Genomic DNA, 17,324 nt, shown 5'->3' with positions numbered 1-17,324 from the left:
CTCATCAGCAGCTTCTTTGCTTGATGATGTGTCCTTGTGACAGGCCCTTTTTCTTAATATTGGTGTTAACTGTAACTATCACCACACTTAAAAGTGAAGTTATGCATCACTTAACAAAGGGGATGCATCCTGGGAAATGTGTCATAAGGCGATTTGGTCCATGTGCGAACATCACAGAGTGTACTTAAACCTAGATGGTACAGTACAGCCCACTACCCGCCTAAGCTATAGGGGATAGCCTATTGCTCCTAGGGTACAAACCTAGCATGCTATTGTACTCAATACTGTAGGCAACTGTAACACAATGGTAAGTATCTGTATATTTAAACATAAAAAGGTATAGTAAAAATACAGTATAAGTAATAAAAATGGTACACCTACATAGGGTGTACCTACCATGAATAGAGATTACAGGACTGGAAGTGGCACTGGGTGAGTCAGTGATTGGTGAGCAAATGTGAAGGCCTACGACATTAGCATACACTACTACAGATTTTATAAACACTATACACTAAAGCTAACTACATTTTTTTATTTTTCTTTCTAATTTTCTTTCAAAATTAACCTTAGCTTACTGTAACTTTTTTACTTTATAAACTTTCTTACTTTTTTGTAATAATATTTACAACACCAACACATTGTATAGTTGTACAAAAATATTTTCTTTCTTTATATCCATATTCCACAAGCTTTTTTCCATTTAAAAATTCTTTCCGTTTTAATCTTTTTTGTTATAAGACACAAACACACATTAGCCTAGGCCTGCAAAGATCAGGATCATCAATATCACTGTCTTCCGCCTCCATGTTTCATCTCACTGGTAAAAAACGTGCATAGCACTGTCATCACCTACAATAACAATGCCTTTTTCTGGAATACCCCCTGAAGGACCTGCCTGAGGATGTTTTACAGTTAACTTCTTTTAATAAGTAGAAGATGTATTCTCTAAAATAACAATTAAAAAACATAGTATAGTAAATATATAAGCCAGTAACATAGCCATTTATTGTCAATATATGTACCATATATAAATGTATGTATGTGCTATACTTTTATACAACTGGTAGTGCGGGTTTGTTGACACCAGCATCATCACAAACACAGTGAGTAATGTGTTGCACTACTATAGTGGATGGCTACAACTCACTAGAGAAGAGGAATTTTTCAGCTTCATTATAATCTTAGGGGACCACCACCCAATACGTGGTTTATTATTGACCAAAACGTTCCTAAGGGGCTCATGATTGCATTCTACTAGAAACCCCTAATGATTACACAGTCACACCCTTGGAATTATCCAGACACTGAATCATCAAAAAGAACCTAACCTAAGTGGCACTAATAAGGGACTAAAACAGATACTGGAATCCAGGCTCCCATGCTAGTCATCTCTGTTTTGCACATGAGTTGAGAAACTGAACAAGATCATGATGGGAAGTTTAACCAGCTACATAGTATTTGAAAGATTATAAAATACAAGTCTACTGGAGCCACTGGAAAGGACAGGTTCTAGGAAAGAAAAAATCCGTAACAATACCTGACACTGGAACAACATCTTAAGCCATTATCAATTTAGAATAGTGAATTTTTTTAAAAGCAGTGTTTCTTCTAGGGTAAAAGCACCTTTAAGTGCAAACAATTAGTAAATATGCTTTCAGTAAATCAAATAGGGTTCAATGAAAACGGTCAGGAAGAGTGTAGAACATCTAGGAACCTGAGACCTTCAGAAACAAAAACCAAAACATAACAAAAAAAAAAAAAAAAAAAAAGAGGTAATATCAAGTTTAGTCCAAAGAAGAAAACATTTAGGAGCCCAGAAGGAAAATGCCTACTTCATTTGTGGTTAAAACCAAGGTTATGATTCAAAAATGAGTACAGCATAGTCTCGGGTTAGTGAAGTCCTAGTAAAATTTTATCTGTTTAAGAGACATAATAAATGTCTCTACTGTGAGCTACTGTCTAAATATCTACCAAACGTAAGCCAAAAAAAAAAAAAAAAAAAAGCAGGGAGGAGTGTGAGGGAGTATTGCCAAAGACAGGTACACACTATCAAAACAAAATTTAAAAAGCAACAACAGAAAAGGTCTTTCTAATAGCCAACCACCATTTCAGTGAAACCAAGAGACTCATAATTACTAATACTTTCAAGTTTTTTGTGCCTTATGTGGCCATTTATTATTATATTTACAGTTATAACTGCTTAACACCCTAAAGGATTGTGTACTTGTTTCTGAAACAGAAAGATATGCTGAGGTTTTGTAATCTGCTTCACATTGGGTATGAAAGGAAAAGGAACCTAGATGAAAAAGAGAGAGCAAAAAAAAAAAAAAAAAAAAGCAGGCACATCAAATCCCTGGGACCAAATAAACAGAGGGGGTGGCAATCTATACCCAGGCAATATCCTCCAGCATTTGAGAGAGGATCCCATTTCACCCCAATAATTCTGGACCATTAGTACCATACTTACGGATTCAGCTACTAATGTAGACTACTAATGTAGTCCCAGGACAGAAAATATATAAGCTTAGGGGATCACTGTCTTGTATTACCTCTTGGTTCATCCTAAGTAATTCCAATAACTAAGCTCACTTTTGTTCCTACAAATACCCACCTTGTACTTCTCCAATAAGAAATCCAGACCCTGTCTCATTTTGTTTCCCTGTGATTAGGTTTTCAAGGCCTACTGCCAGACCCCATTTCCTCCCTTTTCCCCCAGGATGCCAGTCTGAATCTCTACCTAGCATCTGGTACCAGCCACCATTCCACTCCCAAACACACATGTACACACTGCACTTTGCCAAACATATCCCTGATGCTGACAAGCTGACTGTAGGCACATATAGACTTCCATCCAGACTTCCCCAACTAGTGCTCTGTCCCCTCCCCCATCTAGAAAGACTTACTGCCTGACTGCTGAGATAACTTGGTCCCTAAATCCTGCTTGTGTTACATCTGAATAGCAGTCAGATAGCGCATGTACAACTAAGCAGTAACAGCTCCATCATAACCATTACCCAATTTACCTAAATTTCAATCACATCTTACTAGTTTTTATTTGCTCTTTCTTTTCTGAATGTAAAATCTGAAACCTTTCAGATCTTTCACAACTTGTTTCATCAGTTTACCTAAGAAACAGGTCTGCAGCTCCACCCAATTCTCACCCAAATGAAAAATCATTATACTTTTTTCTCTACCTAGCTGCAAGCCCTTGACACAATGATAATTTCTTATATACATTGAAGTAAGCATTTTTATCATTCAAAATATATTTAACAACAGGGAATGATAATCTCTGACAGAGGAGGATTCTCTGACAGATCTGGATTATGAATAAACAAAAATGTAGCACTTTGGGTTTTATAACTATTTATTTTAAATGTCTTAAAAATTAGATTTTAGTTAATATGATGTCATTTTAGTTTGCAAATCCCTCAATCAGAAAGGTACACGCTGGGCATGGTGGCTCACACCTATAATCCCAGTACTTTGGGAGGCTGAGGCGGGCAGATCACGAGGTCAGGAGATCCAGACCATGCTGGCCGACACAGTGAAACCCATCTCTACTAAAAACACAAAAAATTAACCAGGCGTGGTGGTACATGCCTCTAGTCCCAGCTACTCGGGAAGCTGAGGCAGACTTGCTTGAACCCGGGAGGCAGAGGTAGCAGTGAGCCAAGATCGCGCCACTGCACTCCAGCCTGGGCGACAGAGCAAGACTCTACCTCACAAAAAAAAAAAAAAAAAAAAAAAAATGTACAAAGCAAACTTCCAGCTCATTTCTACAGGAAACTATGAAATATTATAAATGTGAATTTTCAGCCCTAATGTGATTTTACAAAATTTAAACTACTCAAATTTTGAAACCTCAAAAAAAAATCTGATGAGTACTTAAATAAGGAAAAGAATTACTACATTTGCCAGTGATTCAACTTTGAAACAAAAATTTCCTAATATTCTTTTTTCATGCTCTGGAGTAGTTTAATTGAAGTAAATCCTGATACAGAAAGGTGAACCATTAGCAGGCAATTTCCATTTGCAACTACTTATCTGTACGAATCAAGATTTTATCCAGGCCAGGTACAGTGGTTCGGCTGTAATCCCAGCACTTTGGGAGGCCAAAGCAGGTGAATTGCTTGAGGCCAAGAGTTTGAGACTAGCCTGGGCAAGATAGGGAGAGCCCGTATCTACAAAAAACTTTAAAACTAGGCCAGAGTTGGTGGTGCGCACCTGTAGCCCTGGCTACCTGGGAAGCAGAGGCATGAGTTTGAGGTTGCAGTGAGCTATGATCACGCCACTGAACTCCAGCCTGGGTAACAGAGCAAGATCCTGTCTCTAAAAATAAGTAAATAAATAACATAAAAATAAAAAATTTTAAAATATTTTCTCCAAACAGTACAACAAAGTAACATAAAGAAATCACTCTATTATAGAAGTGCATATATCATCTAAACCAATTGCAAAATTTGTCTATTAAAACCACCACGAGGCCAGGCACAGTGGCTCATGCTTATAATCCCAGCACTTTGGGAGACTGAGGCGGGCGGATCACCTGAGGTTAGGTGTTCAAGACCAGCCTGACCAACATGGTGAAACCCTGTCTCTACTAAAAATGCAAAAATTAGGTGGGCGTGGTGGCACACACCTGTAATCCAGCTACTCGAGATGCTGAGACAGGAGAATCACTTGAACCCAAGAGGCGGAGGTTGCAGTGAGCTGAGATCACACCACTGCACTCCAGCCTGAGCAACAGAGCAAGACTCCATCGGGGGAGGGGGGGGACATGACTGATATGTTTTATATACATGAGCTTATAAAATAAACTAAAAAGTTCACCACCTTATCTAAAATCATTAAAGAGAAATTCTGCCCTTAGAAATCTGCTTAATCTTTCAAAAATAAAAATTCACAAATATTCCTTTTTCGGGCTCTAGAAACACTGACACTTTGTGCCATTTGCTTTCTGCCTAATTCTGCTTCAAAATGCCAATCTGTATTTTTGGAATGAGAAAAATAAGCATTGCCTATCTGTCTCCCTAGAGCTCTTCCCTAATACCTCAAATTTCTCAACAGGCACTTTACCACATTTAACAAAGGTAGACACTAAAAACATTACTTTAACATAAAATTCAAATAAGTCTACTAGTAGTCATCCCACTTAAGAGTTTTTCCTAAGCAACTGAAGTTCTTACCAATAATGGACTTTGGCACAGTACCTCCAACATTGAAAAAAGTATCTACATGATTTCTGTAAGGTTATGTCACATAAAATTCAATTTCTGCATTAGTGCAATATCATCTCATCCCACTGGTCCTTTATTTAAAGAAAATATCCTACTTCTAACAAAGGTTAAAAATTGAGGATTTTTTTTTCCAAGTTGGTACAAGAATTAGGGAAATCATTTGAAAATGAAAATAACCACCAGCACTGGCAATGTTCTAAGCACTTTACAAGTAGTAACTCACTCAATCCTCCTAACCACCTATGAGGTTGATATTTTATTCCATTTATAGATTAAGAAACTGAAGCACAGAGAAGTGATGCGCTCAGTCACACAGCTAGTAGGCAGAAGAGAATTTGACCTCAAGTAGTCTCCGTCCAGAGCCCATGCTTTCCACTCTCTAGCTGTACCACCTAAGCATAAGAACCACCACTTAATAGGCATCCAAGTTATCATACACCAAAAAATTTAATATTTTTTCATGTTGTGACAAATTAGATAAAATATCATGTAAATATTTTAGGCTGCATTTAAAATCGTAAGGAAAAAGGATGGCTGATAAAACCAAATAAATGAAATTTATATTAAAGAGCAAACTCCCTTTAAGTGAACTTGAGAATTTTATTATTACATGACCAATAAACTTAAAGAATACACTGATATGGAAATGTTTCACAAACACTTTACAAAAACTTCACCACAAATGCCCTAAGTAATATACCCTCAAAACACATTCTAAGTAGTCGAGAGTATACCAACATTGATATCCAAGTCTATACGAAAACTCAGCTAAACAGAACACAACAAATAAATCACAAAGAAAAAGCCTCTGGACAATCAAAACAGGTATTCCAATGTCCAAGTATTGGTACACAATTATTTTTCTCAAGAGACGACTTCACACATTAAGTAAGGGCGTACTCATTTTTCTCCTATGCAGAATCACAAACCTGAACATGATTTCCACAATTCTAAAAAAAATAAGAAAAGGAAAGATGACGGGGACACCAATCAGTTACAAGCACATCCAATAGCAAAGCAAAAAAAAAAAAAAAAGTACTTAAATAATTTCAAAATGCAAACAAATATTTAGAATTTAGCTCAACAGCCCTATACGCAAAACAAGATTGCATCCCCAGGTCATCCAAAGAAGTTTAATTTTATTCTGCATCCCATTTAAGACAGAGAAGAACTGTATATTTAACTTTAGTATTATCTTAATCCAAAGCGGTTAAAGTGATTTTATAATTTCATGCTTAAAAGAATACGCCCACAATTACCCTGCAAGCTCAACTAATCAATTATAAAATAATTCATTTGAAAATTCCAAATAGCAAATGTTTTATTTCACTGTTTTTGAGCTCAAGAGCACTTTGAGTATAAATGTTACCTGAAAGCAGGAGGGAAGTGCAGGAGGGAACTTAAAATTAGATAAGTCTAAGAAAACAGAGGATAGCTAGGCGAGTGTCTGTAAACAATATGTTCAAAACATCCCCCACAAAGCAGTGTGGACAGAGGGTGCCACATCAGCAGTAGTCTGTAATCGTCCTGCTTCTAAATCATTTGTTAGTTACATGAATTATTCATTTCGGTAATGGTTTGTTGATATGAAGCAGCACCAACACTCAAATGCAAAAAGTGATTGGGTCCTCCTGATCTGCTCTACAAAAAGCAAACTTGGGTTTACTCTTACAGAACACTCTCTGCCTTATAGTGACAGAGCGTGTTTTGATTTTTTTAAGCTATCCTTTTTTAAGTTGCTTTTAATTTTTAAAGGATTGAGGGAGTTAATGCCTAGCCCACACTGAACTTCGTTATCAAAAGAATTGTTACACCACTTAACAAAATTCCTTTTCAACCCAGACTGCCACACATTCTGCCTTCTCCAACTTCAAACAAAACTATAAAGCACATAGTAAGTAACATGTATTTTTCTCTCCTCCGGCAAGGAAGTCTAACTCCAAACAGGAAACTGCTCCTCAAAGGATCCAACACTGAAGTTCAAACCCAGTCCTCGGGAGCAGACTGCATGCTTAAGTGCCAACACACTTGCCTAGGTAGAACCCGAGTAAAACAAATACTCAAGCTTTCTTGTCCTTAAGGCACCCCTTGCGAGTTTTAGCAGGGAAAAAAAAAAGTTTTTGAACAAATTTCTCTCTCTCCTTAAACGTATACAAAGCCGCGCAGAAAATAAAGAAGTTGAAAGTGCTACTTTATGAAGTTTTTCGATCGCCCTCCCCCATTCCACGAGGAGGGGGAGGGAAGGAAGGGGATGAGGAAGGGAGGGAAGGTCAGGTCCGATTTTAGCTGGGCAAGGGGTTAGGAGAGGAGGCCAAGAGCCCCCGCCCCACATTCCGCACCTTTCTGGTGAACAGGAAAAGAGGTGGAGAAGGGAGCGCGAGGGAAAGCACCCGCGAGCTCTCCCACCAGTTTCTCCGTGAGAAGAGCAAGGTGGAAGGCAGGGCAAGAAGGGGCGGGGGGGAGAATGGAGAGGGTGGGATGCTGCCGCTCAGGGGCTGACCGCCGTCGCCTCCCCATAAGGCCGAGAAAGGGCACACAGCCTCCCCGGATCTGGAAGGTCCGTACGGGCGACGGGAAGCGCCCGAGTCTCTTACCCATGCTGGGGGCTCTCGCGGGGAGAAGCCGACGTCTGCTCCTCCTCCTCCTCCTCCGGTGGCTCGCGCGGCCGCTCCCGCGGCTGGAGGCGGGACCCGCGCTCCGCGCTAGCCCCTCCTGAGCTCAGGCGGGGCGAAGACTCGCCTCCATCCGCCCGCAGCGCTCTCCTGCCAGTCCCTTCAGCGCGGCCAGCCAGGCAGAGGCAGAGGCAGAGGCGGCGACAGCTCCTCACCCCTGGCCTCCGCAGAAGCCACGGCGGCGGGAGGGCCCTCCCCCGCCCGCCCAGACCGCGGTTTTCCCACCCTGGCAACTCCCGTAGTGGGGAGGAACCCGCCGGTTCGCCCAGGCCCTCGGCTCCAACCGCGAGCGCCCGCCCAGCCTCGGAGCCCGCCCCTCGCCTCTTAGCACCCGCAGTTTAAAAAGGCGACACCGTAGACTAAGGTGGAGACCCAGACAGAGGCCGAGAAGGTGCGGGGAACTGGGTCCGGGAGGAGGCAAATCTCGCGAGAACGCCCTCGTTCTCCCCGCCCCACCCCGCCCCGTCGCGTTAGGGCTCTCTCCCGGACCCCCAGGCTGGTGCCAGGTGCGGTGACGTCACGGCCAGGGGTCGTGCGCCGCCCGCGTCCAGGTGCAGCGAGCGGATGAGGAAGCGGTGCAGAGAAGGTTGGGCTCGCTTTCCCCCCGGAGGCTCGGAACAGCTTGGGCGGGCGTTGGGTCTGGTTTGTCGCTTCAGACGGATCAAAAGGTTTCTGCTAACAGGCAAAGTTGCCCCACTTTCCGCGGCGGCGACGCGTTGTTACTTTCTGCAGCGAAGCAGCCTCTGGAGGACCTTAAACGGAAAAGGCGGAGAGGAGGGCGAGCGCGCTTCATTTCGACCTTTAAGGGAGGCCCAGATGCTGCCAGGCCCCTCAGTCTACCTTGCGAAGTTACTTACGGATCAGAAGCATTTGGTCTTCGTCGGGAGGGGGAGAAACCTAGGCATCAGATAAATTCTGTTTCACAGAAATAAATTACTGGATTCCTTTAGTCTCTTGTCAGCTGAAGGCAACTTTATCTAATTTTCTTTATTTCTTTTTAAAGTATAATTTGAGTTGTTGCTTGATCGAGAGAAAAATAGGCATCACGATTTGAAATATTGCCAGCATTTTTTTTCTAGCGTGAATGTGAAGGAGGGCATAGGATTATTATAGTCAGTCAAACATGAGTCTGGGAGTTACGAAGAAGTATAATTATTTCAGCAAGCTTTATTTCCCCCTCCTGTTTAAATAGACCCAATTTCCAGGAGAGATGTGTGTGAGCGTTTGTTGAACGCCAACTATTGTGCCTAGTGCTTTTTGAAGAAATTATGTAATTCTCAGTCATCCAGCACTGCAACTGACTTGCCCTTTGGAACCAGACAGACATGGGTTCTTGAAACTCAACACAGCCATTTACTTTTTGTGGGACCTTGGATAAATTAACCTGGCTGGACTTCAATTTCTTGAGTATGTTGAAACAAATCTTGCAATGCAGAGCACAGTGGCCCGTAGTAGTAACCTTGTACGTATCCATTACCACTATTTCCTTTTGCCGTCTTTTAATTCTAATACTTCTCAAAAGGTTGCATGTAGTAATTTTATAACAAGAATGATCAAACTCACAAACAGCAGCCAAAAAGGAGAAAAGAAAAAAGTTTAATATACTCACCTAAACAAGATTACATTGACATCATGAACATGTGCCTTTTTTAGGTAACAAATATGTGTTCAGCATTACGTTCGTTGTCTCCTACCAAGCGCAAAAAAAAAAAAAAAAAAAAAAAAAAAAAAAAGCTACAGTACAGTGCTAATTCTCAGGGACTTTGCATTCTACTGTGGGGGTGAGATACGAACACAAAGTTAATAGTATGAGGTAGTGAGAATCAAATGCTGGAGAATCCAAAGGAAAACAAATTACTGTGGGCAAAGTAAGCTGTGAAGAGAAGATGTGAGTTGAACGGAAGCTCGGAGAAGGCAATAATTCAGTCTGGAGGAGTCCTAGAACTGAGAAGTAGAGGTGGATATGCAAACAGAGTATCTCTGAGTCTTTAAGAAATGTGTGTGGCTCAAGCAGCCCATAAGGAAGGCCATTTATGCTTTGGAAGAATGAGGCTGGTGATGGGCTAAGAAGAATTTATGAAGGGACACAAAAATATAAGCTATTGGAAGCACATACATAGGTAGTAAATTCAAGGCCCAGAGACCTTAAGGTTCTAGAGATTTTAAATTTCCAGATCTCTAGAATCCTTAGTATTTAAAGAAGAAAGGCCAATGAATAGAATGGAAAAGAGGCTAAGTAAAACAGAATGGGGAATAAAGACTATCAGATTTAATAATAAGGGCATCTTTGAAAATATAATTTCAGCATATATATAATAGAATATGTAATATATAACTACATATTCAGAATATATAAGAAAATTCAGATTAAAGATTTTATCAATTGATCTTGAAAGTGGAGGCCACAGGTAAGGTAGATATTTTCTGAGAAGTCAGGTGACATGATCTGACAACATGATAAAACGTTTACAATCATTTCTGTCCTAGAAATTCCGGGATCTTCACACTTGTAATCCCAGCAATTTGGGAGGCCAAGGGAGGAGGATCACTTGAGCCCAGGAGTTTTAGAGACCAGCCTGGGCAATATAGTAAGACTCCATCTCTACAAAAAAAAAAAAAAAAATACAAAAATTAGCCCACATGTGGTGGCACAGGCCTGTGGTCTCAACTGCTTGGGAGGCTGAAGTGAGAGGATCACCTGAGTCCAGGGAAGTTGAGGCTGCAGTGAACTGTGATCCTGCCACTGCACTCCATCCAGCCTGGGTGACAGAGTGAGACCCTGTCTCAAAGAAAAAAAAAAAAAATTCTAGGATCTGCTATTGCCATAATAAACGTATTTTACAAGTTTAAAACTTAAATTCACTTTGCAAATTCAGAGGCATTATCCACTGAGGTAATAATGAGATGTTGAATCATAGAAATTGGAAGCATTAGGGAACAGAACCCCTAAGAATTGGTTGAGAAAACTGAAGTAAAGCTAAGAAGTAACCGCAATCCCAAATTTAATGTTGTTTTCCAAAGACAAAGCTAAAGGAAATTCTAACAGAAGAATGAAATCTAGAAATTTACTTTTAAACTTACAAAATGGCACGTAAAAATACCTTCTACACTTTTGAGTCCTATGCAATATTAGTTATTAATTATTCCGTTAAGCTCTTTTCATCTTTTAACTCTTACCTTCTCAGCTATAAGAGGCCTTCAAGGTATGGCAATATGTTTTATACGTTTTTATATGACTAGCACTGTCTGCAGCTCAAAACATTGCGTTCCCTGGCAATAATTATTAGTTGAATGAGAGAAAATATGGTGAGAAGATAATTTCTACTTACCACATATATTAAATTTAAATTCCTTTAATCTAAAAACAAATTATCTTTTACTTTTCCCTTTATTTTATTGTTACCTTTATGCTAGATTAGGTTTGTTTCTGTCCATCTGTCCTTATTCTTTGTATTCCAGTACAAATGGACTAACACCACTCTAATCATTCACTTTCTTTTTTTCTGCCAAGTACTGAACATGTTGATCTGACATCAAGGAGAACATTACAATTTCTGTGTGAATGACACAATTTCAGACCAACGTAATTCATGCTAAACTGCCATGATTTCTTCCTGAAGTTTTCTTAGAAATGTATCTGAAGATATCTATATTTTAAAAAATCATCTGCCTTCTTTCCTTTTGGTAAAAACTATTATAACCATGAAGATTATGCTAAAGAAAAATACATGTTAACTGAATTGTATTTTTTTAAAGCGCTCATTTAGCTAAAATCTTGTAACTAATTCTTTTTTGTTTCTTTGTTTTCATTCAAAAGTACTAGGTTTCCTGGGAAGTTTTCTTACTGCTACCTTGTTTTGGCCTGGCTAATTTACTGTAAACTTAAGCCCAAATTACATCAATGTGTAACCTGAATTTTAAAAATCATTCTTTAGAAAACAATTGCCGGAAATAATAACCTCAATCAGAATGCCTATACTGTGAGATCATTGAAGCTGAAAAATCCCCCAGCTCAAACTGGTGGCCCATTCAGCTTGCAACAAAATCCTGTTCCTCTGCTAGCAACTTGGGGGATGTCCTCAGGCCTATGACCACTCTAAGCACTTTTCATTATTGCATAGTAGGAAAGAGTTTAATTAAAAACATGATGACCCATCTAAATGAATTACTACTTGCCAACTGCAAGGACCTTTTTAATGGTGTTATTTGCACTTTATTCAGATGCTAGTGTCATAGGCCTTTAAAGGGAATCTCTTTCAAGAAGCATTACTCCTCCCAAATATTAAAGCTAGCTCCTTTTGAAGGGTCACATATTTTAAGTAATCTCAAATAACAAATACATTTGCATTTTCAAATATCAGGCAGTTAAATTATACACATGGTATTATGTAAATAATTTCCAGTCATGAGTACACATTTATTTAACTCAACAGATGTTTTCCTGATCACCCATTACAAATGAGCAGCTTCTGGATCATAAATATAGAGACAAAAAATAAAGTCCTTGGCCTTAAAAGACAAAGGATTGGGGAACCTGTGCAAGGTACATTGGAATTCCCAGTAAGGACAAGGAAGGGTAGTCAGGTAGCCAGGACAACAGGCAGGTATACAATCAAAAGCCCAGGTTGGGCGTGGTGACTCACACCTGTATTCCCAATACTTTGGGAGAGCGAGGCAGGCGGATCACCTGAGGTCAGGAGTTCAAGACCAGCCTGGCCAACATGGTGAAACCCTATCTCTCTACTAAAAATACAAAAAGTAGCTGGGCGTGGTGGCGGGTGCCTATAATCCCAGCTACTTGGGAGGCTGAGGCAGGAGAGTCACTTGAACCTGGGAAGCAGAGGTTGCAGCGAGCCAAGATCGTGCCACTGCACTCCAGCCTGGGTGGCAGAGTAAGACTCCATCTCAAAAAAAAAAAGCCCAGGATGTCCTTGAGGGGCTCTGAGACCACACTCCAATATGGAGAGCCCTGTGTGCCAGGGAAGTAATTTGACGTCTTGTCCTAGAAGTAAGAGGCAATTAATGAAGTATTTTAAGTAGGCAACTGATTTGCTTTTCCAACTACATCCACGGTCATAGAAAAAAATGCATACAAGTCACAAAAAATGAGGTACCAAAAAATTTGGTTAAATAAGCATTGATTAAGCACCCACTACCCTAAAATAATTAGTAAATATGTATTTTTACTAATATAATAAATGTTTAAACTAATATACAAGAGACTTCATATGACACTGGGAGAGATTCATTGTAACAAACACAAACTCTGCCTTCAAGGAATGTGATTTCCAGCTAAGAAGGCTAAGATATACTCAACTATTTTAACTTGCACTTATTTAAATAAAATGTACCTTATTGAGGAGAACCTGCATTTAGAATCAGCATGGCACAGACCAATAAACTGGGCAAATTTTCAATTTAGTAATTAATTTGCAGTATTCTTATTTGAATCTCTGCAAATTTTTTGTTACATAAATTTTTAATTTCTAATTTTTGTGGGTACACAGTAGGTGTATAGATTTATGGGGTACCTGATATATTTTTATACAGCCATACAGTGCATAATAATCACATCAGGGTAAATGGGATATTCATCACCTCAAACATTTATCCATTCTTTGTGTTGCAAACAATTCAATTATATTATTTTAGCAATCTTAAGATGTGTAATAAATTATTGTTGACTGTGCTCTCCCTGTTATTCTATTTAATCATACTCATTCTATCTAACTATATTTTTCTACCCATTAACCATTCCCACTCTCTCCACCCCTGCCCAGCCTCTTGTAACCATCATTCTACACTCTATGAGTTCAATTGTTTTAAATTTTTTACCTCCCACAAATAAGTGAGAACATGCAAAGTTTGTCTTTCTGTTCCTGGCTTATTTCACTTAGCATGATGACTTCCAGTTCCATTCATGTTTTTGCGGATGACAGGATTCCATTCTTTTCTATGACTGAATAGTACTCCATTGTGTATAGGTACCACATTTTCTTTATCCATTCATCTGTTGATGGACACGTAGGTTGGTTCCAAATATTAGCTCTTGTGAATAGTGCTGCAATAAACATGAGAGGACAGATATCTCTTTGATATAAGATTTCCTTTCTTTTGGGTATATGCTTAGCAGTAGAATTGCTGGATCATATGGTAGTTCTATTTTTAGTTTTATGAGGAATCTCCAAAACTGTTCTTCATAGTGGCTATACTAATTTACATTCCCACCAACAGTGTACAAAGGTTCTCTTTTCTCCACATTCTCATCAGCATTTGTCATTACTTGTCTTTTAGATAAAAGCCATTTTAACTGGGGTGAGATGATATCTCACTGTAGTTTTCATTTGCATTTCTCTGATGATCAGTGATGTTGAGCACATTTTCATATACCTGTTTGCCTTTTTTTTTTTTTTTTTTTTTTTTTTTTTTGAGATGGAGTTTTGCTCTTGTTGCCCAGGCTGGAGTGCAATGGCATAACCTTGGCTCACCACAACCTCCATCTCCCAGGTTCAAGCGATTCTTCTGCCTCAGTCTCCCAAGTAGCTGGGATTACAGGAATGCGTCACCATGCCCAGCTAATTTTTGTATTTTTATTAGAGACAGGGTTTCTCCATATTGGTCAGGCTGGTCTTGAACTCCCAACCTCAGGTGATCCGCCCACCTCAGCCTCCCAAAGTGTTGGGGTTACAGGCGTGAGCCACTGCAGCCAGCCTCCTGTTTGCCATTTTTATGTCTTCTTTTGAGAAATGTCTATTCAGGTCTTTTGCCCATTTTTAATCAAATTATTAAATTTTTCTGTAGAGTTATTTAAGCTCTTTATATACTGTAGTTATTTATCCCTTGTCAGGCAGAGAGTTTGCAAATATTTTCTCCCATTCTATGGGTTGCCTCTTCACTTTGTTGATTGTTTCTTTTGCAGGGCAGACACTGTTTAACATGATGTAATCCCATTTGCCACTTTTGCTTTGGTTTCCTGTGCTTGTGAGGGTACTAATCAAGAAATCTTTGCCCAGTCCAACGTCCTAAAAAGTTTCTCCCAATGTTTTCTTTTTGTAGTTTCATAGGTTCAGGTCTTAGAAATTTAAATCTTTACTCCATTTTGATTTGATTTTTGTGTATGGCAACGGATGGGGTCTAGTTTCATTCTTCTACATACGGGTATCCAGTTTTCCCAGCACTATTTATTGAAAAAAACATTCTTTCCCCAAAGTATGTTCTTGGCACCTTTGTTGAAAATGAGTTCACTGTAGATGTATGGATTAATTTCTGTGTTCTCTATTTTATTCCATTGGTCTATGTGTCTGTTTTTATGCTGGTGCCATGCTGTTTTGGTTAGTACAGCTCTGTAGTATAATTTGAAGTCGCGTAATGTAATGCCTCCAGTTTTGTTCTTTTTGGCTCAAGATAGCTTTGGATATTCTGGGTCTTTTGTGGTTCCATATTAATTTTATGATTGTTTTCTCCATTTCTGTGAAGAATGTCATTGTTGTTTTGATAGGAATTGCATTAAATTTGTACATTACTTTGGGTGGTATGGACATTTTAACAATATTGATTCTTCCAATCCATGAACATGGAATATCTTCCTATTTGTGTGTGTGTGTGTGTGTGTGTGTGTGTGTGTCTTCAATTTCTTTCATCAATGTTTTATAGTTTTCCTTGTAAAGAACTTTCTCTTCTTTGGTTAATTCCCAAATATATTATTTTATATGTAGTTATTATAAATGGGATTACTTTCTTGATTTCTTTTTCAGATTGTTTGCTGTTGACATATAGAAATGCTACTGATTTTTGTATGTTGATTTCATGTCCTGCAACTTTGCTGAATTTGATTATCAGTTCTAATAGTTTTTTGGTGACATCTTTAGATTTTTCCAAATAAAAATTATATCTTCTGCAAGCAAGGATAATTTGACTTCTTCCTTTCCAATTCGGGTGCCCTTTATTCCCTTCTCTTGCCTGATCGCTCTAGGTAGAACTTCCAGCACCATTTTGAACAACAGTTGTGAATGTGGACATCTTTTTCTTGTTCTAGATCTTAGAGGAAAGGCCATTTTTTTCCTCTCATCAGTTTTTTCCCATTCAGTATGATACTAGCTGTGAGTCTGTCATACATGACTTTTATGGTGTATGCACAGTTTTTGGGGGGGTTTTAGCATGATGTTGAAATTTATCAAATGGTTTTTAGGCATCAGTTAAAATTATCATATGGTTTTTGTCCTTCATTCTGCTTATATGATGAATCACATTGATTTATTTACTTATGTTGAACCATCTTTGCATACTTGGGATAAATCCCATATGGTCATGATGAATGCTGTTTTTAATGTGTTGTTGGATTCTGTTTGCTAGTATTTTATTGAGGATTTTCACATGAATATTCATCAGAGCTATTGACCTGTAGTTTTCTTTTCTTGATGGGTCCTTGTCTGGTTTTGGTATCAGGTTAGTATTGGTTTCACAGAATGAGTTTGGAAGTATTCCCTCCTTCTCTATATTTTGGAATAGCTTGAGAAGCATTGATACTAGTTCTTCTTTAAATGTTTGGTGAAATTCACCAGTGAGAACATTGAATCTTGGACTTTTCTTGGCTGGAAGATTCTTTATTTTGGCTTCAATCTTGTTACTTTTTATTGCCCTGTTCAGGTTTTGAATTTCATCAGCTTCAATCTTAGTAGGTTGCAGGTGTCTAGAAATTTGTCCCTGTCTTCTAGGTTTTCCAATTTATTGGCATATAGTTGCCCATGGTAGCCCCTAAAGATCCTTTGAATTTCTGCAGTATCAGTTGTAATGTCTCCTTTTTCATCTCTGAATTTATTTATTAGGGTGTTCTCTCTTTTTTCTTAGTCTGCCTAAGGGTTTCTCAATTTATCTTTTTAAAAAACAACTTTTTTTCATTAATGTTTTTATTTTAATTTCATTTATCTCTGCTCTGATCTTTATTGTTTCTTTTCTTCACTAATTTTGGGTTTGGTTTGCTCTTGCTTTTCTAGTTTATAAAGATGCATTGTTAGATTTTTTATTTGATGTTTTTCTACTTTTTTGATGTAGATGCTTATTGGTAAAAATGTTCGTTTTAGTACTGCTTTTGCTGTATCCCATAGATTTTGCTATGTCTTGTTTCCATTTTCATTTGTTTCAAGACAGTTTTTAATTTGCTTCTTTAAGTTTTTATTGACTCACTGGTTATTTAGGAGCACACTGTTTAATTTCTATGTGTTTGTATAGTTTCCAAAGTTCCTTTTGTTATTGATTTCTAGTTTTGCTCCATTGTGGTCAGAAAAGATACTTGATATGATTTCAGTTTTTTGAATTTTTTAAGACTTGTTTTGTGGCTTAACATATGGTCTGTTAAGGAGAAGAATGTGTATTCTTCAGCTGTTGGACAAAATATTCTGTAACTATCTTATTA

The 17,324-nt window shown here is 38.6% G+C and overlaps 1 protein-coding gene and 1 long non-coding RNA gene across 2 annotated transcripts in view; one reads left to right on the top strand and one right to left on the bottom strand.

Annotated features, from left to right (window-relative positions):
- Positions 1-8,324, bottom strand: part of CD2AP (CD2 associated protein) — a 151,829-nt gene extending 143,505 nt beyond the window's left edge. Inside the window, exon 1 of the mRNA XM_007972322.3 lies at positions 7,835-8,324. Within this exon, the coding sequence (XP_007970513.2) occupies positions 7,835-7,838 (4 nt within the window). The 5' untranslated portion in view covers positions 7,839-8,324. The remainder of the gene's footprint in view (positions 1-7,834) is intronic.
- An 83-nt stretch (positions 8,325-8,407) lies between these two features.
- Positions 8,408-8,845, top strand: LOC140708888 (uncharacterized). The gene is made up of 2 exons (XR_012089182.1): positions 8,408-8,498; positions 8,645-8,845. It is a non-coding gene; the product is annotated as an uncharacterized lncRNA (long non-coding RNA).
- The last annotated feature ends 8,479 nt before the right edge of the window (positions 8,846-17,324 follow it).

Source organism: Chlorocebus sabaeus, chromosome 17, assembly GCF_047675955.1.
Source record: "Chlorocebus sabaeus isolate Y175 chromosome 17, mChlSab1.0.hap1, whole genome shotgun sequence".
Classification (NCBI taxonomy): domain Eukaryota; kingdom Metazoa; phylum Chordata; class Mammalia; order Primates; family Cercopithecidae; genus Chlorocebus; species Chlorocebus sabaeus.
Note: the sequence above shows the minus strand (reverse complement) of the source record. Positions and strands in the feature narration are given on the sequence as shown.